Source organism: Hippocampus guttulatus, chromosome 10, assembly GCF_054856545.1.
Source record: "Hippocampus guttulatus isolate MCC_2025c chromosome 10, RoL_Hgut_1.0, whole genome shotgun sequence".
Classification (NCBI taxonomy): domain Eukaryota; kingdom Metazoa; phylum Chordata; class Actinopteri; order Syngnathiformes; family Syngnathidae; genus Hippocampus; species Hippocampus guttulatus.
In genome coordinates this window covers 4,605,706-4,630,602 of record NC_141270.1, presented here as the reverse complement: position 1 = coordinate 4,630,602, position 24,897 = coordinate 4,605,706, and the positions used below count along the sequence as shown (strand labels likewise).

General features: G+C 45.2%; 1 protein-coding gene across 1 annotated transcript in view; it reads right to left on the bottom strand.

The window, feature by feature from the left end:
- Nucleotides 1-24,897, bottom strand: part of tet1 (tet methylcytosine dioxygenase 1) — a 32,876-nt gene that overhangs the window by 7,165 nt on the left and 814 nt on the right. The window contains exons 2-5 of the mRNA XM_086121721.1: nucleotides 22,033-23,994; nucleotides 1,856-3,959; nucleotides 1,544-1,634; nucleotides 1-94 (exon numbers count right to left, since the gene is read on the bottom strand). Coding sequence (XP_085977847.1) covers nucleotides 1-94; nucleotides 1,544-1,634; nucleotides 1,856-3,959; nucleotides 22,033-23,871 — 4,128 coding nt within the window. The 5' untranslated portion in view covers nucleotides 23,872-23,994. The remainder of the gene's footprint in view (nucleotides 95-1,543; nucleotides 1,635-1,855; nucleotides 3,960-22,032; nucleotides 23,995-24,897) is intronic.

The window sequence follows — 24,897 nt, the reverse complement described above, 5'->3', positions numbered from 1 at the left end:
CCATTTAGCAATTGGACATCCCTGGGAGCTCTTTCCTTCTTTTCCAGTGTAGACAACAACTTCCAACCGCACCGCATTTCCCTTAGCGCCATATCTGTGACACAAATATGCAGAGGACCAATTGGTATTTCACTCGGTACACCTAAGTGCCAAACTACGGGGCCCATGGGCCACAATCCAGCCACCCACATTGTTTTATGTGGCCCGCAAAAATCATTGTTTGCCTTCTGTTCAAAACTTGCCATAGAAATGTTCATAAAAAATGCAGAAGGAATTATTTGTCATGGTTGATTATTAGGGTTCCCACACAGAACATACAGCTCTGGTAAAAAAGTTAAGAGACCCCCAAAAAAGCCACTGAAAACTGGCGCTGTCACAACTCTTGGATATTTGAACGCAGACTGCAGCAACACACGTAGACAGACAAACAGTATCACAATGCTCACGGGCATATTTTTTTTTATATCCTGTGTGAAAAACTATTATTACTGCAGCTTACTGAGTCACTTATAGTTGCTGTGAAACTCGTCTTTGTTTATTTCTACATGACTGTATTATACTGCCCTTAGGTGGCCAAAGGTTTGATTCATTACATTCTGTTTAATTAAATTCACTGCCTTGCGCTGTAGCCACATACCTCTGTAAACAAACTCAATGCAGCTAAGCTACTGTCTCACCACTATACACTGTCTGGTCCCGAGGACAACCCTAACTACGACGTGGGCGAAACGAAAACACATTTGACACCCCTAACCCAATGAAGACTGCTGTTTTACACAGTCTCTCATGTCGGTTACATCACTGTTTTCCTGTCCCAACATGTCGTGTGTGTGTGTGCGTGTTTGTGTGTGTTGTCAAGTGTGTGTCAGGTGCACATGCTGAGCATGCGTCCTTTTAATGGAAGACTCCTTGGCGGTGACCTTGCCGCATTCCACCAAGCCCGTACTTGACACGCTCAGCATGTTCGGCGGTGAACACGCCCACACACACATCCAGCTAAGTCATAACAATGATCAGAGAAGTAGTCGGAGTAGTAGTAGGAGTAGTAGTAGTAGTAGTAGTAGTAGTAGTAGAAGTAGAAGTTGTTGTTGTAGTAGTGGTAGTAGTTGCACTAGTATTAAGACAGCAAACTGCTTGAGCATTTATTTGATTTCTTACGAGCGCACTGAATTATGAATGAAACCAGTGCGCTGGGAATAAATGCTGAAATGGGTTCACGGCAAGCCGTTTGAGCATTTATTCAAGTTCTTACGAATGCGCTGAATTATGAATGAAAACTAGCACGCTGTGAATTAATGCTCATGTAAAATGCCTCGTTTCCATGAATTGTCTGACTAGTAAGTACAAAGAGTACATGGGCCTTAAGTTTGATATCAAGAAAATGGAGTCAGTGCTCCACCAACAAAAGATAGTAGTGGAACAAACATTACTTATAAGACGGTCATTCTACTTGTGCGGGATAATTTTTCTACTTGGACGTTGGTATCGAAAAAAAATGCTCAAATGGCTTTTGAATAGTAGTTTGTGAATGAAGGTACTTTACCTGGTCTCCATCAGTTCCCTCACGGCTGCAACACTGGGTCCTGCTCCAAGGTGAGTGTAGTAAGGACCTTCTTCCTTTTCACTGATTTGGTCTGCAGGGAATAAAAAAGAATTTCTCTTTAAATCCATCTTGACAGGGTACAAGATGGATTTAAAGAGAAATTCAGCTACACTGCAACCCTGAACATTTTGGGTTATTAAATGGACTTTTATGATGCTGCAAAGGCGCATTGCAAAGCTCCATTACAAGTGCACCAAGAAGGAGGAGGAAAGCAGAAACTCAAGGATCAACTCACTGGTCGCATCAACTCACCCACACATTGACAGCAAGGAAGATCAGACAGCTTTTTGGAGGGTGTGTTGAGCAGATTCTTTGTCGGGGTGTCCAGAAAAGCCATGGGCGACTCCAGGAAGCTGTTGACGCTGTGCTTGGATGGAGTCGACTCCGCCGACTGGCCCGCGTCTCCATCAGCAGACGTAGACAAGACAGTGACAGGCCCCGACCTCTCCAGCTTGTAGTAGCTCTGCTGGCTTGGAGGCGGGGACTGCCGAGCACCCAAGAGGCCATTAGCGGGACCGGGGTAGGCGACGAGGCCGAGGTCAGCAGCCCCGGGTTCAGCACCGTGCGGCAGCCCTTCGTAGAGCTGCGCTACCTGAGTTAACAAACACCTTTCCTGCCCTGGTCCTGCGGCAGGATCGTGGCGGTGGAGTGGATTGTGCAGATAAGACAACAGCTGGTTCTCAGAGGGTTGGCCATCGTTGGTCCTGTATTGGTGAGTCTGCGCGCTGTGATGGATGAGTTGCCTTGCTTCCTCCTGGGCTTCAGCCAGGTATCTCTTCAGGTCAATCTGAGCCTGAGGAAGAAACAGATTCCTGCGATGGGCAAGACCTGATTTCCCAGACAGGGGGGTTTTCTTTCCTCTGCTTCGATGGGAGGCATCTCCATTGGCCATGCGTTTTGAGAGAGGGGTCCTGCGGTTGATTGCCTCCTGAGGTCCCTCGTTAATCTTCTTTTTCCTGGCCTTTGAAGGAGTTGTTTTCGCTTTCTTTACGGGGGTCTTTTTCTGACCGGGGGATAACTGCGAGTGGTAGTTGTATTTGATAGCCGACACGGGGGTCCCCTTCATATGATTGCCCTCGGACGGCTGGCTCTGGCGGGACTGGATGATGAAGGCCAAGTCGGCCAATTGGGCGGCCACCTCCTCCTCGTCTCGGTTCCTCGTCGTCTTTGGTCTCTCCCGGTCCTCCCAAAAGTGACGCTCGCGGTCTTTACCGAGCTGCACGCTGCCGGGATGCGAGTTGTTGTATTCGGACTTGATGACACGGGAACCGAAGCCTTGGTACGTCCTCCTGCAGGGTACCCCGTTACCGTCTCCTGTGAAGTCGGTCGGCTTCGTGGCCTGACAACGCTGGATGACGTTACCCTGTCTGGCCACAGGCGGGTGTATCACTGATGTCTGGTGAACCGGTGAGCTAATGACCGAGACTTTGTTGTAGCGGATTGGCGCTGCGGGTTTGGCTTCTTGCGTTGAGGTCGCTTGCGGTGTGGCCGCAGAAACATGAGGTTCGCCATTGCGTTCGTCTTCAATAAACACTGGTGTGCGGTGAGGTATAGCTGCCAGTTGAGTTAAGGCCTCAATGGCGATAGCCTGGTCAAAACTAAGATTCCTCTTCTCTGCCAAAGACTGCACGCTCGGTAACAGGTCGTTTGAAGGCGGTTCACTTTTGATAGTCTGGGGAGTCCTCAGTAAGTCACTCCTCAAGTCCTCGGATTCTTTCTTGATTAAGTGCAAATCTGGTGGCTCCGTTTTGATGCAGCGAAAAGCAGAAGGACGTGAGCTGAAGAGTTTCTCCTCCAGCCCTCGCCTCTCCGTGACAGAGAGACACACCACCGCCGCCAATGTGGACAGAGGGTCTTCGCAGACGTCCTCTTGGTCACTAAAATGTGCGGCGATTGCCTCTTCATCCTCCTCCAGTTTGATCCTCTTCAGGGGGGCCGACGTGTCATACGGAGGAGTCTTGGGTCCGTTCTGAGAGGGGATGCTGTCGACTATGCTCCGTGGAGGCTCGGAGGCCATCATAGCCCTGTGGTATGCAGACTTCAGGTCAGTGTGACACCCGGCGGTCACGTTAGCACCGTTAGGTTTCGTCGGGTTTTCTGAGGAACCGTTGTGGAAATTCACAGAAGAGCGTACATGTTGTTGAAGTGCAATGTTGCCCAGCTGCAGCCCGAGCTCTCGCTGAATAAGTGCCGGCCGTCTGCCGAGGTCCAGGTTGTGGCGAAGCGCGTCGGTGACGGGAGGAGTTTTTGTATGTCGTACATGGCCTTCCTCCTCCTCGTCCTCCTCTGCCGCCGTGTGGGGGGCATCCATCTGAGCCTCCCCTTTGCCATTGAACGACTCACTTTCTGGAACCACCTGCGACAGAAGGAGAAAATAAGAAAGTGGTGAGTCAAGGCGCTGTGGTGGTATGCGTGACTCAGCATCAGTCAGGAACACAACACAACTCCTCTCAGCACGGCGAGGGCATCTGCCACCTCCACCATCAAGACGGTTGCAAATATTGTGGCAAACAAAGAATCCAACCACGAGGGAACACGACACTCGTGTTCAAGGTGTCAATGGGAGTTCAGCCGAAGAGTTTTGCCAGACAAAGGCTCCTGATTTCATGATTGTAGTGAAGCGAGAATGAAGAGATTGCAGCCCTGCCAATAGTAAGTGTGTTTCGAGTGTGAGTATGCTTTTGCGAGAGTGGCTTTGCACTGTGTTTTGTAGATGAAAGCCACACATGCATACAGACATGCGTCTGTACATGAGCACATGTATATTTTCAACCACCGCACAACAGCAGGCCTGCATGACAGAAGCGCACAAATACTTGGGTACCGCTCTTCAGTGGATTTTTCAGGTTATTCATACTTAACCCTTTCAGGGACAGCGGTTACTACAGTGGACATCTTATCGTGTTATCGGATTGCAGGGTGCATGAAAGGGATAATTTAACCGGTTCTATTTAAAAACTTAACTGTACTTTCGGCACCTTACTTTGTCAAAATGGCAAAGTGTCTGTTTGAAGTTGGACTGTCGGTGGAGAAGTTTATTTGCACAAAAAATAAAAATAAAAATTGCATAAGGAAGGAGCGACACACGCACGTCTGCCAGCTGATATGTTGACACAGATTAGTTACGTGTTGGCAGCTGAAAAAAAAGGGATTTGAGGGTTTGTTTCAGTGTGCGGCAGGGGATTGCAATATGAGATCTGATGAAGCAGCGTGGTTTAGCGCCTCTTTTTGCATGCAAGAAACGCCTCACAAACTCTATCAGTCTCTAACAGACTCAACCAATGTCATCAGCAGCATCACCACACCCCAATAAGCCAACTGACCAGACATTAAACCGTTGCTGTACAGCAGGGGTGTCAAACTCATTTTTGTCGCGGGCCACATTGTAGTTATGGTTTCCCTTGGAGGGCTGTTATAAATTTTGGGAAATCATATCAATGTTTAATCACCTCCTCATATTACATACACAGCACCCAACAAATTGATGGATAACTAGTTTTAAAATCAGAAGTCAAGAATGATTGTGGATTACATATGACAATTTGAAATTTTGGTTCAGACTTTAGTAAGCATCATGGAACTAGACATGTTTGATTTGCTTTCGCGGGCCACATAAAATGATGCGGCGGGCCGTGTCTGGCCCCCGGGCCTTGAGTTTGACACATTGCTTTAAAGGTTGAAAAACTCTGTTTATTTCTTATTGTTCACTTTAACCTCGCTTGAGCGATAAATCCCAAACTGGCGGTGAGTTGATCTGCATCAAAAGCTCAGAGACATCCTGGACTGGACAATAACAATAGGCCCAAATTTAAAGAGAGGAAGAGGTTAGTGGAGAGGGGAAAATAAAAAGTTCCCACGTATGATCCTGGCTGGGGGGGTGAAAAACAAAACAAAACAAATTTTGGCTCATTTTATTTCTCGAGGAAAAGAGCATGAAAAGCAGGATGCGGGACAGGAACCAAAGTTTAGAGAGTTCATTTCAATCTGGATTATGATACCTGTGGAAGCATTCAACATTGCTTGTATTCCAGGATACATGTTGCACACTGATGTACTCACAACTTGGGACTTCACATGAGCCCATTGAAACGGGTATAAAAGGCGTACATGATTCCACACGACAGAGGCACAATGTATGCCACCGGATATTCTGTAATTGTGACAATATAATTATATCGCTGAGTACCATACCAAGTCAGGTTTCACAAACAGCATCATAAACAGTTGCCTTGTCCTAACATAACCTAAGGCGCAAACCTCAGGAACGCTTGTAAAAAGACACAAATGCCCATAACACTTTAGATAGATTGTTGCATCATATTTTTCATAAATTCAGTACAGCCCTCAAAGGACTTTATAAATAGGAAATGATCGCTGACAGGAAAAATGTTGCTGAAGCAATGCCGTAAATGTTTGGCCTTTTTCTTTACCACGCACAGACGCAGGAAGAAAGGATAACATTTCAGCTTGGATCCGGATAAGCAAACCATTACATTGTGTTATCGTTATGGAACCTCAGATTCCACAGCGGACGAGTCCTCTTTTCCTTGTTTTTGTTGGCAGCTGGCAAGCGGTTTGTAATGTGCATTATGACCACCTCGAGCTACAGTTTGGCTACATCTTACACACACTCTGCCCTTTGACAAATGACTCTCAATCCATTGCCATATACTGTAATAATCCAATATAGATCGAAAAGAATTCAAGATCACATTCACATTTATAAACGATTCAGAGCCTTCAGTGAACTTTGCGACTTTTTAGAAATTATTTCATCCTTAAAATTTCCCACTGAAACGAGTTGATGCGCCATTCATCTATTTTAATGTGTTTTTAATAAAGAAAAACATCACCGTATTGTGGAAACAAACAATTAATAGATAATACAAAGAAATTTGATTCCCCCCCCCCCCTCTTTCACTCCTGATGGTGTCAAAACTGATGCTCACGTTTACCTCAAAATGTGGCACACAAAACAAAGCAAAAGAAAACATTGTGATGGCTCACAACTTGTAAATTCATCATGTTTGGTTAGCTGAAAATAGATGTTTTTAAGTCCTGTTCATTTTGTGTCTTTAGTGTTCCTAACTGTAGCTTGTTTAGGTGAGAGGAAGTAGGCTCCAGGCAAGAGGAAGTCAGAGAGTGAGAGATAGCAGGAAAGCTAATTCTAAATATATCGTTGCTCCTTGCCAAAAAATGTTTACTGTGTTTTATATCCACATATCAAACTATGGAATGCTTAGTTACAGTAGATAACAAGAGATTACATTCATGAACACATTGGCTAAGCTAACTTTAGCATTGAATTTCAATTTAGCATTCAATTTCAATTTACCATAGACGTTAGCATTAAGATAGCAGAGCTCTCGGCTCACTTCTCTGTATGATAAATGTGTGTTTGTATGTCAGTGTGCTCAGCTGTGAAGCATTTCATGAGATAGAAAACATATTTTGATGTTGTTCTAGTTTGACAGTGATCCCTGACTTAAAGAATGGCATGGAAACTTCAGCTTCTTATTTGAGACCTGCTGAAATGCGTGGCAGCTATAGGAGGGTATATTATGTAAATTGGGACATTGCTTAAAAAGGGGTATCATTATTGTTCAATTTTCCAGTGTAAATTTGTCTGATTTAGACCTTTTTTTTCCCTCAATTTTTAAATACGTGTGGCCTCCCAGCAACGCAACTGCTGATGCAACTCTAATCCTGGGATAACCTTTGGAAGCGGATAAGGAAAGATGGGCAACACACAGGGAGGATAGTGCTTAGTTTATGGGAGGGGTAGTGAGGGGAGGGCGGGAGCGGGGGGGGGGGGGCGGTTCTGCTTGTCACAAAAAACTGCTTTCAATGACAAAGCACTGCTGGCCGTCTTCCAACGCTGCACCAGTCGCACGCGTTTGTCTCTCTGTATGCTGTGCATCTTTGTGTTCGATATTCAAAGCTCACATGAAAATGAAGCCTGTGCTTTAAATTCTTCTCCATTTGGCCTTGCGATGAAAAAAAAAACGTTTTCCTTATTGTGGGTTATAAACGCATTTTCATGTGACCACATTTAACCAGCAGGTCTCTCTGGGGAGGGGGTTGGGTGGGAGGGAGTCGGGGGGGGGGGGCGGTTCTGGATGCTGCCTTTGTGTCTGTCTTGGGTCTCCTCCAGTCACATGGAAGGTGATGAGGCCGTTTGATATCATTGATAACCGGTTTAAGGTCCATGTCCTCGTATGCTCTTTGTCCTTGCTAGTAGAACGAACTGGGCACAATAGTAGAATGAGTGTATCTTGTTCGTAACTCTTTTCCCACTCCTGCCTTTCATTATTGTATGGCATTTCTGAAATCTGCACACTACTGACCTTAAGTTTTAACATTTATTCGATACCCTGAATATTAATTTTAGGTCATGTACTCCTATGTTCTTTTTCTGCTCTAGTAAGACAATGTGGCACACTTGTATGACTATTTTGTCATCATGATCTTTTTTTTTTTTAACAATATCATGAGTTTTTATACAGTCATGGTGACCTTTTTTATATCGTCAACCTACCCACAATATCATAATGATCAGATTGTGAGGTTCATATCCTGATAGTATCAGATTCTAACATTTGGATATCATTACACCTCAATGTACTAATAGGCCAAAAGTGTGCTACAAGTCATTCTACAAGTGTGCAAAATTGTTTTACGAAGGGGGACAAAGAGTGTACTGATACTTGAACCTCATGCTAGATATCAAAGATATCAAATAAATGACAGTATCCTTGATATCCATTTTAAGGTCCAGAGAGCCTAAGCTGGATATCAACGATATTATAGAAATGCTCAAAAGGCTTTCCTTCTGAGTGTGATGTTTTTACATGGGAACAAATGTCTCCATTGGCTGGCCCTTGGAAAACTCCTCTGCTTGTCGAAGCGTTTAAGGGTTGACAAAACACTTGAGCAGTTGGGATTGAAATCTTTATGCACGCTGAGAGAGGAACCCTAGCAACAGTGTTGTCACAGACGCTTGAATCCTCACAAACCTCTCCCTCCGGGCGACGTGTCTCCAGGGAGGTTTGGAGTGTTGCTCGACTTGGGCTCGCAAACAAACACGCATCACGTCGTGTGAGAGGTTAAATTTATGCTACGCTAAAGAAAGCGTGTCCTCCCCACGCCCCCCCGCCCCCCCTTTCCTGGCTGAGAGTGGAAGTTGTAGCGGTTTCTCTTTTCTACGCACGTGAGACTTTTTCTTCATTCACTTGAGCGCATTTCCTGCCTCGGTGATAAAGAAAAAAAAAAACCCACCACCACAACGTTGCAACTTTAAAGTACCAGAGAATGCGTGGGTGAGGAGGCGGGTGGGGATGAATACTGCTGTCCGTCGTGTAGCTCGACAAATGACCAGTTAGGATTACAAAACATGCTGAGCTTGCCAGAAAAACAGCAGGTGCACGAGTACGCCTCTCGAATAAGCGTCTCTCACACAAAATGACGCGGGACAAGAAAATGGTCCCAAGACAAAGCGTCGCCGCCGTGAAGTCCTTTAAACCCACCTGGAAATGACAAGCCCCAACACCCTCAAGGTCCTCAGCCAGACTGAAAACCAGCTTCCAAATAAAGCACTCCAATCAGCTAAATCCAAGGGATGAGCTCCACTGCAGCTAGACTATTGACCACTAAGTCACACACTCAGCCAGCATTTTTTTTTTTTTTTACCTTATCCATCCTGGGAGGAAGCCCCTCTGTTTTCGGCAGCATGCCCCCCCCCCTCCACCTTAGCCCCCCTTTCCCCTCACACACTAAAAGGTATTGGTGGCCATCTTGCTTTGCCTGAAAAGGACAGGCTACACTAACCGAGCGCAGGGCAAGCTCCTGGCTGTCATGACGAGGGTGACTGTGGTCGGCCGTAGCCAGACGCTGCCACAGCTGAAGGTTACACACACATGTAGACAGACACACAAGCACACAGACACACACACACAGACACACACAAATTTGAGATGCCTTTCGCACAGGGGCAGACAGGGGCTCATCAGCCAATGGCGTGAGGACCTTCGCGGTTTGTAAATTATCTTCCATGCCTAGACTCTCTTAAACAAAGGATCCCCTATGTGGGCTTTTTACTCCAGCACTATGCACAGGGATCGGTGGCAAGCTGTGGAATGGACGGTGCGCACACACTGGATCTGGCTCTGAGGACAACAACTCTGTGACTGGGAGACATTAACCCCTGAGGCGCCGCCCGGTGTTAGTGAAACAACTGAAGCTGAGCTGAGCACATTTGCAGAGATTGGGCATGAGAATTTAACCAATTTTCCTTGCTCGATTGTCTGAGAAATCCCAATGTTACCATGCCTACTCGAGATTCGCTACTGCCAAATTCACCTGGTCACTGACTTTTTGGGGAACCTATCTGGCTAGCCGCTCTTATTCTGGAACGCCCTGCGATCCAACAAGATGGCACCAGAGCTCAGAGACCAAATTAGTTCTTTCGCACCATCTTACGGCATCTTAGTCCTCAGAAAATATGTTGAAATGAAGGGAGGCGAAGACTCAAGCCCCTTCTAATAGAAAAGTAAAAAAAAACAAAGATGTTAAAGTTAGGGTTGAGCTTCTATTATATTGTCTCAAATAAAAATAGTGCTTGGGCACCATTCTGTGGCATCTTGGTGCCAAGGAACTACGTTGAATTGAGGGAAGGAGCTTCTATTTGACAGGCTATAGGCCTGTCTCAAATAGAAAGAGTGCTTGGCCACCATCCTGTATCTTCTTGGTGCCAAGGAACTATGTTGAAGTAAGGGAAAGAGCTCCTATTTGACTGGCCAAAGCCCTGTCTAATGGAAAAGTCTTGCTTTGGCACCATCTTGTAGCCTCTTGCTGCCAAGGAACTGGCTAAAAATTGTCAAATACAGAAGTACGTAGCGTTTCGGTGACCAGTTCCGGTCTCGAAATGAGGGGACGAGCTTTTATTAGAACAATATAGGCCTCATCCCTGTCTAATGGAAAAGTGTTTTGACCTCATCTTACGGCAATTTGATACCAAGAAACTATGTTAACATTAGGGGAGGAGCTTCGATGAGACAGGCCAAAGCCTTGACTAATAAAAAGTAGTGCTTTGACATCATATTGTGGCATCTCGGTGCCAAGGAACTGTGTTGAAGTGAAAGGATGAGCACCTAAATTTGAGCCCGGGTACAAATTGTGGGACGCCGTGTCGCTGGAAGGATGCACAAACCGTAGAGGCAATATTTCGCTTTTACGTGTTCGCGTGTATTAAAACAAAAGCTGCTTATTGCCAAATCTTCCATTACGGCTGTGATGTGGCTAATTCGGAGCATGACAGGATCTGTGGAAATTTCTACCTAATTCTGAGGCCATAAAAGACTTGATTAATCAATTCTGATGACCATCGCTACTTTGAAGATGGAATCATTGTCAAAAAGTGATGTCTGAAGGCTTTTTACACAGCGCATTCCTTGCTCTCACATGACTCTGACACGAACCTCCCCTCCCTCGAAAACAACTTCCCCTGACTGAAGACATGTGATCTATGATACCAAGTGCTATTGTGTGTCCCTTTTATGACCGGTTACACGCTGTTACGCGGCAAAGCCGCGTTCTATACCATTCCCCCCGACAATTTGAGCGAGAGGATGCTCACGGCTTTGAAACACCGAGACGAACAAGGAGATAGAGAGCACGAGATAAGGAAAAAAAAAAAAGAAAAAGATGTGAGCGAGTATAACAGCATCCATGAGGTAAGAGACGTCTGGGTCATATCAGGACAACATGAGAGGAGTTCCAGAATGTGGTTGTGTGTAACACTTCAATGAGGCCACCTCAGCTGAGCGTTTCATAGAGCAGGCAAACAATATGCAACACACACACACACACAAACATGCACACACACACACACACACACAAACATGCACACACACACACACACACAGAGGAAATGATTGCGCTATGTTGCGCTTGGCAGAGGAAACAGCCCAAGTTCTTAATAAGAACATTATTGCCCATTTCATCAAATTTCGTAAACAGCAGGCGCCAGGATACTTCCAGATGACAGAACCTCAGACCTGAATTGGAACAAAGTGAAAAATGTGTGTTTGGGGTTGTGCCACAAGACAAGGTTCTGTTTTAGTCCGATTTCCATCCCCCCAAAAACTAAATGAACACAGCACAACCTGCATATGAATCGAAAAAATGTTGTGAATAGCCGTACAGATAAAATCGCAAATCCTAATTGCGCCACTAGAGAGCAACCCTCACCCCACCCCGCAAAAAAAGTGAGTTTTGAACTCAAATTTCAAATCATGCACCGTAAATCCAGCGCAGCGTGTTCTGACTGTGTCATATCTCAATACAAAAAAAAAAAATCCTGCTGTATCGTGTCAGTTAGAGATGAGCTGCGATGAACCTGGGAACTGTCACAGCTTGTCAAACAGGTTTGACAATGGCAGGAAAAACTACTAACCACATACACACCAAGACAAACAACAAGAGGTGGAGGAAGACATAGATTCCTGACTACCAACGTGAAAATCTGCAATACAAGTACTTTGAGACAGAGAGAATCATTTACTTCCTAGATCATAGTACTGTAGTACCTCTTGAATTTGCACCAACATTTCTGCGAGATTAGCATAGCACAAAATTTGGTGACTCGTTCCGTGATCACGCAAAATAGTCATATCCGAAATTCTCTTTCCGATTGAAGTGAATGGAAATTACATTACCGATAATCCATTACAGTCTTCCCAATAAAAGAGCAAAACTAATCACTCTATAGTATTGCATTTATATTATATTAAACATTTTTTGTCACACTTTTGCTTCAGGTCAATGAACATTGTGCCGCTCCTTCTGGTAACCTTGGTAATCACTGGCAGCAAAATATAGACATGGATATAACGTGGAGCTGGTCAAAACTCAGTAAAGCAAAGGGATATCTGCCATAATTTGCAAGGAACATGACATTGATGTTTGTTAGCATTAAGCTAAAATGTCTTCTCGAAAGCAAAGCTCTATGGGGTTGTTTTATATACACAACATGTACTACTTGCCTTTGTTTTATGTTTAGCTGGACAGTAAACTTCAACTGAGAGTGGCAATACAGATCTTGAAGACTCTTATTTTTGTGGGGGAAGAATTCCTCCAACTGTCAAAAGATGCTAAGAGTGATTTATTGTCTTTAATATTATATTGCCTATATTGCATGACAATGAATACGTCTAAAATGTTGCTTAATTCATTTCGTGCATCGTTTTTTTTTCCTTCAAAAATAATTATGTGCAGAGATCTCTCAGCATCAATTTGAAAACAGGCTTAAGCATTATTGCTGAATATTTTAATGGCCGGAGGAAGGAAGCTACTGATCTAAATTAAAAACAAGCGGAGTGGTATCAATCTAATGCTTCATCTTGGGTGACAAAAAAAAAGTTCAACTTTCAAGTCAAAAATAAACTTTCACCACCAGCCTTGCTTTGGTTTGCTCAATGGAAGTGTTTGCTCGATTAACACAGATTATTTTTAGTCTTTTTCATGTTGTCGCTGAAGTGTGTGCTTTCCTGTTTGCTTGTGGTTGTCACCACTCGCTGGCCAATGAGAAGCACATTTACATTAGCCGCGGCATTAATGACAACTGTTGGCCACGGTTGCGTTTGGCTGGGCTGGGCTCCAGTGGGGTACGGCCTTTTGCCAGATGTTTCGAGACAGTTCGAGCCTGTGCTGTCGAGCCCGCTCGCATGTAGTGCATTTGAAGGTGATTAATGTCCAAACTACTTCTTCCTAACAAGAGCCAGGCTGATTGTTAAAGAGAAAAACATGTGGTGAGTTTCAAAGCCGAAAATGAAGGGTGCGGTGGAATACGGGTTACAGTTAAGGCGTATTTTGGGATGGAGGCAAGGAGGAGCATGAAAGAGTGAAACGCAAAGTGTTGCAAAGCGTGTACTGTAAGGTGCATACGGGCATTGGGGCTCTTTTATTGTTTTGCAGTTTCAATTCTACACCAGCTTGACAATATTTTTCTTCAAGATTGCAATTGCAATTTAAGTGCCTTGTAAACAAACATTGTCAGGAAAATCTCATGAGCAAAAAATTACAGGACAGCAAAAGGAAACAAGCTAGTTAGTTAGCTAGGAAACTAGCTAGCTAACTATCTAGAAAGCTAGCTAGCTAGTTAGCTATCTAGGTTTCTTTTGCTGTCCTGTAATTTTTTGCTCATGTGATTTTCCTGACAATGTTTGTGTTAGCTAGCTAACTAGATAGATAAGATAGATAGATAGATAGATAGATGATTAGGTGTGAACTGTTGAGTGTTTGGAATTCCTTTAGCTAAAAATGGAAATGACTGCAAATCATCCCAACCTCCTCCTTGTGAAGGACGCGGAAAAGGTGAGCGTGAGTTCAGTTTACGCAAACGTACGCATTGACCCACAAACACACAACCCCCCCCCCCCCCCCCCCCCCCACACTGACGCAAACTATGCAGGCAAGCAACTCCCGCAAGATCCCCCTCCCCGGCCCCCGGGGACCTTGTGGCTGCTCACGAGGAGAGTGGAAAAAGGCTTTTGGCGTTTGTGTTGTGGTGAGTCAGCACGGGTGCGCACATGTATTTAAATCAGGAATACGCCATACAAGTGGAGGCTAACCACTGAAAGTTGCATTCAATTGTAAAAGAGATTCTTCATTTATTAATGCTAATGCAGTATTCTTGATTTTTCTTTGTGATCTTTTTTCATTTGGTGGGGGTTTTTTTTGGGTTTTTTATAGTATACTTAGTAACTGTAGGAAAGGAGAGCCACAGTCGGGTTATAGCATGAGGACTAAAACTATATTTAAAAAAAAAGAAAAAGAAAAAAAGAGAGAAACCAGGAAGCTTGTTCCATATCCATCTATGTTGTTCTTGTTCATAGATTCTCTTATTAGTGAAGAAAGAAAATTTGCACTTCGCGTTGATGGCTTCGGCTGCATCGGAGCGACCATCATGAGACCGTCTTCGGTCGCCTTTAAACGTGGTGCACGCTTAGCAGTGCATCTGCACATCATGTTTGCTGGGCTCTGGCAGAACAACTAAGAGCCTCATTCTCATGAAACAGACATTTCCTCTTCATCTGCTCTTTTCTGTGGTGACTGACCGAGCAGTGCGGCTGTTACTTGCATCTGTCTACCTCACGGGGCTAATTTCCAGCTAATTGGCTTGGACCGGGTTTGAAAGGAAACTAGAGGGCCGCTGTAAGGAACCCTCTGAGGTGGACGTATAGCGGGTCGCCTCCGTGGAAACGTTGCTGACACTTGAACGCACCACGCGGGATCACCTTCTGTCTGAATGGGGCACATGTGCGTCGTTCAGCTGATTGAGAAAGCACCCACACACGGATGTGGAGGGGGTGGGGGGCGGGGGGGTAGAGATGACATGCAGTGGTGACTTGACTTCAGAGTTTCATTCACGACCAGGCTTGTGACCTCATTTACATGTACAGTATATCACATCAATTTGAAATGGATTAAAATGCCACAAGTCAATTCTAGCTCGTGCAAAACAATATGTATTTTTGAAATAAATGTCAAAAAATAGCACAGTTTTGTAGAGAATCTGTGAATAAATTGGTGAGTTGGATAACATCAGAAGCTGGAGTTTGTTTGGCTGGTTAGTCTGCGTGAGTGTCTGGGCGTAAGTTGTGGCCTACAGCAGCTTCGTGCATGTGTTGTCATTTTGTGTGTTTAGGTGTTTGTCACGTTCCATAAATACCAGTTTAGATGTGTCGAAATTAATTGATTAATCGACAACTATTTTAATTATTGAGTAATCGTTCAGAGCCATTGTTTAACTGAAAATCGTCCAATTCCTCTGATTTCAGCCTCTCAGCAGTAACTCATCTCTGATTTGGCAGACTGCTAATCTTTTGTGCATACTCAAAATAAGACATTTTGCAAACATCTGCTTGTACTTCGGAAAACAATGTCCGTAACAGTAATTGAATCAGTTTCAAAAATGTTGGTGAATACAACACCCATTCCTTGAGTGTGGTATTGCAAAATGAAACGTCATCATTAAACGAATCATCGATTCTGAAAATATTCCAGGCTGACGCCACGACAGCATTTGCATGCGGTGCTCGATCGCTTGGTGCGCGGCAAAAGGGTCGGGAACCGCAATTTTTTTTTTTGTGGTCCATTTATGTGAAACTAAAGACACTCACGTGAGAGTGATGTCACTCAGTAGGCCACGCCTCTTAAAGGCGCAACACACGAATAGTCCACCGTACGTCCGCTAATTACACTTTATAAAACCATTTGCTTTTACGTTTTTAATACAACACAAAGCAAGTTTTCTTTATAAAAAATAGGTCACCAATTATTTTTTTTAGCTTTTTGGACAACCACCGTATATATTTTAAAACTCCGAGTTGATTTTCTCCAGCTTAAAGTTTAGCCTAATTACCTGGATGCAGGTTACTGAGTTCAAGAGCCTTAAACAGCGGCGGCGGTGCGTGTCCACCGGTTATCTCTGGCTAAGCCTCATTATGACCCTGAGAATACTCTGTCAGAGTAGGCAGGCGGGTCAAAGGTGGGCGGCAGACAATGAGGTTGCCGTGGCAACCGTCGGCGCTCAAGACCTCCGAAGGCACGGAGTGGGGGGAAGCGTTCTGACAGCAGCGTCTGCTTGGAACAAATCACTCTTGCTTTACATTAAGGAGGGTCCCATTTTGGAAACAATAGAGGGCGGGGGGCTGCTGTGCGAGGGCCTGAAGTACAAGCCATGTACGGGAGCCCTCACGTTCAAATGTTTACACACGAAAAACATGAGGATATGGAAAAGCCGTTTGAACGTTTATTTGATACCCAGTTTAAGGTCTTTGTACTAATGGGCTCTTTGTTGACACTAGCAGGACGATAAAATGTTACAAATGAGGTAGGATTGGGCACTAGTTGGCATTTGTGATCAGCATTAGGGGTGCAGCGATTAATCGATTATTCGACCACTAATTCATGATCAAATTAATCAATTATTATTTCGATAATCGATGAATCATTTAGAGAGCTTGTTCAATTTAGAATTGTTCAAAACAGCCTCTCACCAGTAAATATGTTCCGATATTGGTCGTCCTCCATAAACGCAGACACATTTGTGTTGATTCAAAACAAACATTTGCAAACCTTTCCCTTTGGTAAACAACGCTTCCTATTTTATTTTCTGACATGTTATGGACCAAACTAGTCACTGAATCTTAGTGAATTCATGACAATTTGAAATAATGGCAATTTTATATCAGGATGGATTTTTTTTTAAATTATAAATAAAATTCATCGATTAATCAACAAAATAACAGACATATAAATAGAATATTAAAGTAATTGCTCGTGGCAGCCCGAATCAGATGTTAACTGCTTCATGGAAAGTCATTTCAGTCTTTATTTGATATATTTTGAGCGTGCAGGATTATGAATGAAAATCCGCGCGTGGTGAGTCGACACTCAAACGGCTTTACGGCCAGCCGTAAGAAGTATTTATTTGATAGCACAAAAATGTCATACAGTTATGGAGGGCAGGAGTGGGAAAATGTAAGACAGTGTCTGACTCGTGACAACAAAGAGGGTACTCGTCAAAAAAAATGAACACCGAGGAGGTTGCAAAATGCTTGAACAGCTTTCCATACATGCACTCACAGGCGCGGCTTTCATGATATGGAATAGCCTTAAAGCAAACACCGTTACGATTGCACCTCCCTCAAAGTTCTCTCTCTCTCTCTCTCTCTCTCGATGGAGGATGTGCAAGTGTTTTCCTGATACACGTGTTATCTCAGCTGGGTTACTACTCCTCTGGCGAACGCACTGCCGCAGCAATAAAAAAGAAAAAAAAAGTGGGATTGGATGATGTGTGAGAGATTAATGAGATGGCAGGAGGAATAAAAAAATAAAACGAAATACTTCGCTTCTAACTTTTTTCGACTGAAATAGATTTTACATTTACCAGTGTGTGTTACCTCAAAGAAAATGGTGGAAATCTTGAAATTGCGCTTGCCATAAATGTATTTTTGTTTTAATAGCACAGTGGCAGCAGTATTCAAGGGGGATCTTGAAACAGTACCGAGAACTGTCTGTACTAACTGCACCTGTACACGAGAATGACATTTTTGAAATATTTGCATTTCTGTGTATTTTGCGTCACTTCGGGCCCACAGCATGCCAAAGCAACGCAGACCAACAGTGTGTCTCGCAAAATACTTTTGTGGGTTTTAACCCTTTCCGGGACAGCGGTTACAACAGTGGACAGCTTATCATGTTATCAGGTTACAGGGTGCATGAAAGGGTGACGCATAAGCGAGACCCATAAATACTTATACTTACACTGTTTGTGTGTGTGTGTTGGCTATAAAGCAAAGCGCAAAATCTCTGAAACGGTTGCAGTCACAGTGAACGGCGCACTCGCCAACAGCCTTATCCGTCCGTTTCCGCTTCTTTGTGGCCATCTCCTTTTCGCCTTGACATTCATGCCATGTTTTTAAGGTTCAATAAAAAAAATGTAAAAAATAATAATAATAATACAATCGAGTACATTACATGTGGAGCCTTAAAAACAGATACACAGTCACAGATTTTCAGTCAGGGTGTTGATCGATGTGCTGAACTGTTTTGTATACGGCAACGAATCGAAGACTGTCATTTTTTTTTCCACTTCAGTCACTTTTGGCCATGTTTGGTTGATTTATGGTGGGTCCGAAGTTATCAAATTTCAGGGTGTAAAAATGACATTTACAAACGGGTTAAATTTAATATGAATGGCATGCAAGGATTGAGAATTGTTAAAATCATTAGTGGGTCACCCTATTTCAACTTCCTTACACAATACATGCCCGGGTCATCATGCATTGCTTGCCATCAAACGGTGAGTATTTTTCACTCAATTTTAGTTTTGTTGCACAGCGATTCCAAGAATGTCGCCTGTCCCGTTTGTGAAAGTTTTCTGATGTTTGATTTATGCACGAAACCAACAAGTCGCCTTTGGATGACTGAAGAGCTTAGAATTATTTCAAAATAGGTCATTTCCCTCTTGGTTCCAAACAGATGATGGCCATGTGTATCGCTTTGCTTGAGAGGGAAATATTACTGATATAAACTCTCGGTCAGCCATTAAAAACAAGACGGACAAGGATATGTTAGGACTAGAATATATCAATTTACGATAAAATCGATCCTCATTCGGTTGACACGTGAGCTTTATCCCAGGCGACTGTGGGGGAGAGGCTGTGTACGCCATGGACTGGGCGCCAGTCAATCACAGAAAACAAACGGTGTCGCCAAACAACCATTCACACTCACATTCACACTTTGGGACAAATTAGAGGCTTCAAAGCACATAGAATAAATGCTAACCCTAACCCAAAACAGATGATCTCAACGCAGGAAGTTTGGAGCCAAGAATTGAACCTCCAAATCTCAGCTCTGCGAGGCAGACACGCAAACCACCCGATCACTGGTCTGCCTCATGGAAGGACTGCTTCACTGAAGGGGGGGTTGCACTATGAAAGGCAACATTTAGCATGTGGTGCTAAAGTGCGTGTGTGTGTGTGTGTGTGTGTGTGTGTGTGTGTGTGTGTGCCTTGAGGGCCAGGGCCCAGTCTTCTCTCGACTGCACAACCTAAGGCGAAGCCACGAGGGAGCCATCAAGCAAGCCTGAGTGAAACCAGACCTTTTTTAAAAAAGGGAAACCTCCGCAACAACACTGCTCACACAAACCAGAGAAGCCTCTTGTTGGCCAAATTGTTCCGAGAGTATTTTCAGCCCATTTCAAGAAGCCATCTACTGGTATTATGATGATGATGATGATGATTATTATTATTATTATATGTGACCAAAAACAACCCACAGCGGGCGTCGGCGCTCGCTGTGCTGAGGAAAACAGGAACAGTTACAGGCAAGCCGCTACATGAGCTGTTCCACTTGGCCTCTGCCCTTTTTTCACAATCCTGTGGAAGAGACGTTTGTCAGGAAGGGTGTGTGAGCTTGATCAGCAAGACTGGCCACCGAGTATATCCCGACACACAGTATTGCTACATATTCGCACACGCTATACGCGGTTGCAGTCTCGTCGTCACCTCGACTCGTCGGGCACCCGTACAAGCCGTAAATGAAAATATCAGAGTTTCACGTTATGTTTATATGATACGGCAGTGCCTTGACTTACAAAGTGCCCCAACTTTCCGCCTTTTGTTTTCCTTTAGGACAGCAGGGTGTCACGTCTGTTTGTGCTAAGGTATTATTGAGGCCCAACGTGAGCTAATGCTACTGATGAGCCTCATGTTTGTTTGCGACAATTAATCCATCAACCGAATATAGTTGTTTTTGTAACATGGATTCATGATTGTGTGTATGCTAGGTGCATGGTGTTGGCGCTTCGTTAGCCGCTTCGTTTGAAATGCTTTGCCGCCACCTTGTGGCATCTATACGCAATTACAAAATAATTTTAGCGGGCATCAATTTGAATTCTGGGGTTCACAGTGTTCTATAGTATTTAGGCCAAACAGTAGAATAGCGGTTCGCGCATCTGCATCACAGTTCGCAGGTTTGGTTTTTGAACCCATGCTAGCGCGAGTTTTCTCGGGGGTTCTCCGGTTTAGGCTTCAACTCAGCCACACTTGACAGTTAAGATGGTTAAAATGTAACTAGAAATCCTTTTGGCACTGCATAACCAGTACAATAAATAGTATCTTTGATGATTCTGTTTCCATTATTTCCTGAAGGAAATGTATTACAACGTCACAGATGAGCGCCGATGTCATGTCAATTCAGCCGAATGGAGGATCCGGTTCGCTATGAATGAGAGGAATTCTGACAAGGAGTTTACATTCTGTCGGCCGGCATGCATGGGTGGGTGTGCGCATGCGTGCGTGTATGTAGATAAACAAACCCCGGTGAACCTTAAAGCCACACAAGCCCACACTGACCCACATTTGGGACGCTCCTAATAATGCAGACTCTTGCCTCCGTGTCGCCGCCTATGCTAAGCAATGGCACACAAAGGTCTCCACTGAGTGATTCTGCAGGTGTTATATAACAGTCGCTCCTACTCTGCCAATGCCTCTGACAGGGAGGGCGACTCAGTCAATGCACTCACACGCATACACACACACACACAGAACCACATGGACACTCGCTCTCAGTTTTCTCCCTCCCCCCAGCCGCATGGACACCATTGTGCGACGCACATGGTATACGCCGTGGCTCAGAGAATGCATACCAATTAATGAGGACATTTCTGCCAGGGCCACAACTCGCCACGTGTCATAATAACTTGGCACAATGCCGGCTGGCCCCAAGGTAGGGAGAGTAGTCCCCGGACAAGTTAACGCATAATACAATTTTGACCCATTAGCCGCATTAGCAAACAGCTGCTCGGTAACACATGATGAACACAAAGCGACGTTAGGGTTTAACCTCCGTGTTGTGTTTGGAGGGTGCGCAACGAATTAAATGTGCGCCTTTGGAAATATAAAGATGATGAGGCGCATAAATAAGAGAAGGTCAGCGCAGTGGTTTAGTGGTTAGCAGGTCTGATATATAGTTCTGAGGTTCTGGGACCCCGCGACCCTAGTGAGGATCAAGCGGTTCGGAAAATGGATGGATGGATGGATGGAGGTTCTGGGTTCAAATGTCATTTCTGGCATTCTTGCACTTTAGCCCCGTATTCAGTGGCCCTCACAAAACCATGAAGCTATAAAAAGCTAATTGTTTCTTACATCGCGTTGGGCTATCTGTCCATTCATTTTCATGACCGTGTATCTTCATTAGACTACCAGGTGAGCTGGAACCTATTCACCTGACTGGGTGATAAGCATGTCGCCAGCCAATCACAGTGAACATGCAGACCAAAAAAAACCAAAACATTGATACTTACATTCAAACAGGACAGTTTTCGAGTCTTCAATGAATTTAACATCCATGTCTTTGGTATGTGGGCGGAAACCCTCACAAACCCCCCCAGAGCCAAGATCTGAACCCAGAACCGCCCGACTATGAGGCGGTCGTGCTAAACACGAGGCGCTAGGGCACGGCCCTCGCTACCCTCTAGTTTTATCAAAACAATGAGAAATTATGGCACCATATTTAAAAATTCCAGACAGAAGCAAACTGGGTGTTCATAGTTGCGGTCTCAAACGCACACTAACACACATAACAGGCGCATTACTCCAACCACGTGCTGAGCGGCTGCCGGTCATGAAAACAAAGAAGGCATCATCCAGCATACTCAATTTAGTCACACATGCATTCACATGGGATGAGTATTCTCCACGCCCCGTTCGCCCCCACTCAGATATTTTGCAGGGAGGTTGCACCACATCTCGAGTACCTCAGCGTACCAGGAAAAAAAAACATTCCATTTTTGCTCAGGGCAACTCCGGACCGGTATTTAAAAAAAAAAAAAAACACACAAATAAATAAAGACTGACCTGTACGGCAGGGAGAACGAGTGGCTTGGATGTCCTCCTCCTCTTCAGTTCCACGCATTTCCTCAGCTTACAGATCTGATGGCCGGTGCTGCGGTTGAGGCAGCAGCTGCACCGGCCGCAGCTGATGGTCCTCAGGCACGGCTCGCACTTCCCGCACCTGCTCCGCTTTCGCCTCTCCTTGCGTTGCTGTTGCTTATTGGAAATTGACGGAACACAGGATTCGCCGTAGCCCGACTCCGACTCGGTTTCCAAAGAGAAGGAGGAGCGCGTACTCTCAGAACTGCAGGAGAAAGCCGAGCTGCCGTCCAGAGAAGGGGTCGCGATCTTTGGCGGCGGGTCTAGTTCGGGCACGGCGACTACTCTAACCCGATCCTCGTGAAGGACCGGTTGACACTCGGCTGGAGTCTCAACGTGATTCCGGTGGTCCGGCGGTTCTGGAGGGGGCTTCCTATCTTTGGCTTGCGGTGCAGGAAGAGAAGGGCTCTCCAGACTTTGCAGTCGCTCCCAGAAGCCTCTTGATTTCAGAGAGTCGCTCCGGATGATAACTGGGAAATTCCTTGCTACGGGGATGGTATGTTGCGACATCGAGGTCTCTGGTACAGCTGAGGAACTTGGGACCGGAGGTTTAGCACCGTGAAGAATAGATTGCATGTCTGTCCCGTCCTCCCTTAGAACCTCGAGTTGGGATGACTCGGGAGCGTCGGGGGCTTTGGTGGGATTTGAGGTAGCTGCGTTTGGGAGAGTTAGCACCTTGTCAAGCGACTGTTCTGGCAGTCCCTCGACGGACTGAGGTCTATCCGGAGGTTGCGATAGAACTGAAATACTGAGGGGGGACTCAGCAGGATTGATCTCTTTTGGTCGTCCCTCACCATCAGCCAGCTCCTCGGCAACGATCGCCGTCTTTTGCTTGACCTCATCCAAACAGTCAGAGATTTTCTCCGCCAGTATGCCCGAATTTATCTCCGAGTCGACCGCGTTTTCGGTCTCTCTCAAGACCACATCCACGTCGTCTTTGACAAGACTGAGTTTGTTTCCTGTGAAGGATGACGTTTGCGGTCCTTGAGAAACAGGAGAGGAGATCCTGGTAGCACCTGATTCGCCGGGGCTCGCTTGACGGGCGTCGTCACGGAGGTCGGGTTGCAGGTCTTCATTGGAAGGGACCTCGGTCACAGCCTCACCGATTATGCTCGTGTGGTCGTCTCGCGGCACACAGTCCTCCAGGGTGTCATTGCGCGGCGGCGAGTCCGCTTTGAGGGGGCTGCCCTCTTTAGCACCTTTGACACGAGCAGGGCCTTGAAAATCCGTTTTCAAAGAAACCGGCAAAGGTTCTTCGGGGTCTGCTTTCTCGAGGTCCTGCTCGGTCGTCGGGTTATTGCTGGTCTTTGACGGCTGGTTTCTGGCATTCGCAGCTCCTCTGGTTTTCCTCGCGCCCCTGCACGGTTTGGGTGGCAAGAAGGAATCAGTTGACAGCTGCGCCCCCCGCAGGGATTTTCTCCGCCAGAGGGTGGCATCTAACTCGCTGTAGTGGTCAGGCAACTTGCTCAACCCTCTAAGCCTCGTGGATCCTGTTAAACTTTGGGCACGGTTAACTCTACCGGGGGATACACTGCCCTGACCTGTGGACCGGCTACCTAACCTTCTTCCTCTGGGGCTGCGGCCCGACCGAGGCTGAGGTTTGGCACTCCTAGTGGGGGCAGTCGTGACCTTCTGGAGTCGCTCCGATACTCGTCCCCTGCCTTTATTTGAGTTGCTGGTTTGCCGTTTGGTGCCGGCGACTTTTTGGCCTTTTTTTCTCTGAGCGGGGGTTTGTCTCCTGGCGGATTTGGTGGTGGCTGGCATGGCTGACGATAATCAGGGGAAGGTTTTTTACAGCCAGCATGGGAGCCAGATTCGAATTAAGATTCTGTCTAAAATCTAACCTCTATTTTATTGATTTGGCTGTGGAAGCTGGTGGTGCATGACCTATGAAGACAAACATGAACAGGTTACTGGGGTGATAAAAACACAAAGAAACATCCAAGAGCCAAGCCTCATCCAATTTCACGTTTTCAAATCTGTGTCTCATTCACACGTCTCAATCTTGGAAGTGTCACAAAAGGACTTAGCAAAAATCTTTTAAACGGATTGCTGGCTGCGAGCAAAAAAAGAAAAAAAAAGCTATCATAAAATATAATTGGCTTCAGAAAAACTGCCACAGTGTTTGCATTTTTCACAGCATTGTCAAACATCTCTTGTATATGTTCTGGAGCAAATGACTTATTCCATGCATCACGACACTACCGGTTACGAGCTTGGTCACTGAATGAATCAAACACCTCAGTCTAGGCACTACTGAATTTGGGTGTTTGAATCCATTGAGAATAGCGGAAGGAGTAGAATATCAAAAATATGGGGACAATAATCAGATCCAGACTTGCCATGAGGCAAGCACAAGCAATTATCTGAGGCCCTTACCTGGGGTTTCTTCAGTGAACCTAACATGCGTGTTGTTGAAATGTGGGACAAAGTCGCAACACCCAGAGAAAACCCACTCAAGCACTGGGAGAAGATGGCAACTCTCCATAGCAAGACCGGCACCCAGATTTGAACGCTGAACCTCAGAACTATGAAGCGGATGTGTTTAGCACTGGTCCAGGGAGAATGATAAAATGAGTATTTTGACAATGATTTACAAAAAATGAGTTAGACATCCAAATCATTTTTTTTTTTTTTACCTTGTCTCGAGTGACAATTTGGCCACGCCTGACTTATGTCCTGTCACAACATGGTGTCAAAAACGTCGAGTCAAACATAGATAAACATGAATAAATTATTCTAAACACAAACATGAGCGTTTCCTCCTTTGCGTGAGCAGTTTAAAGGGCA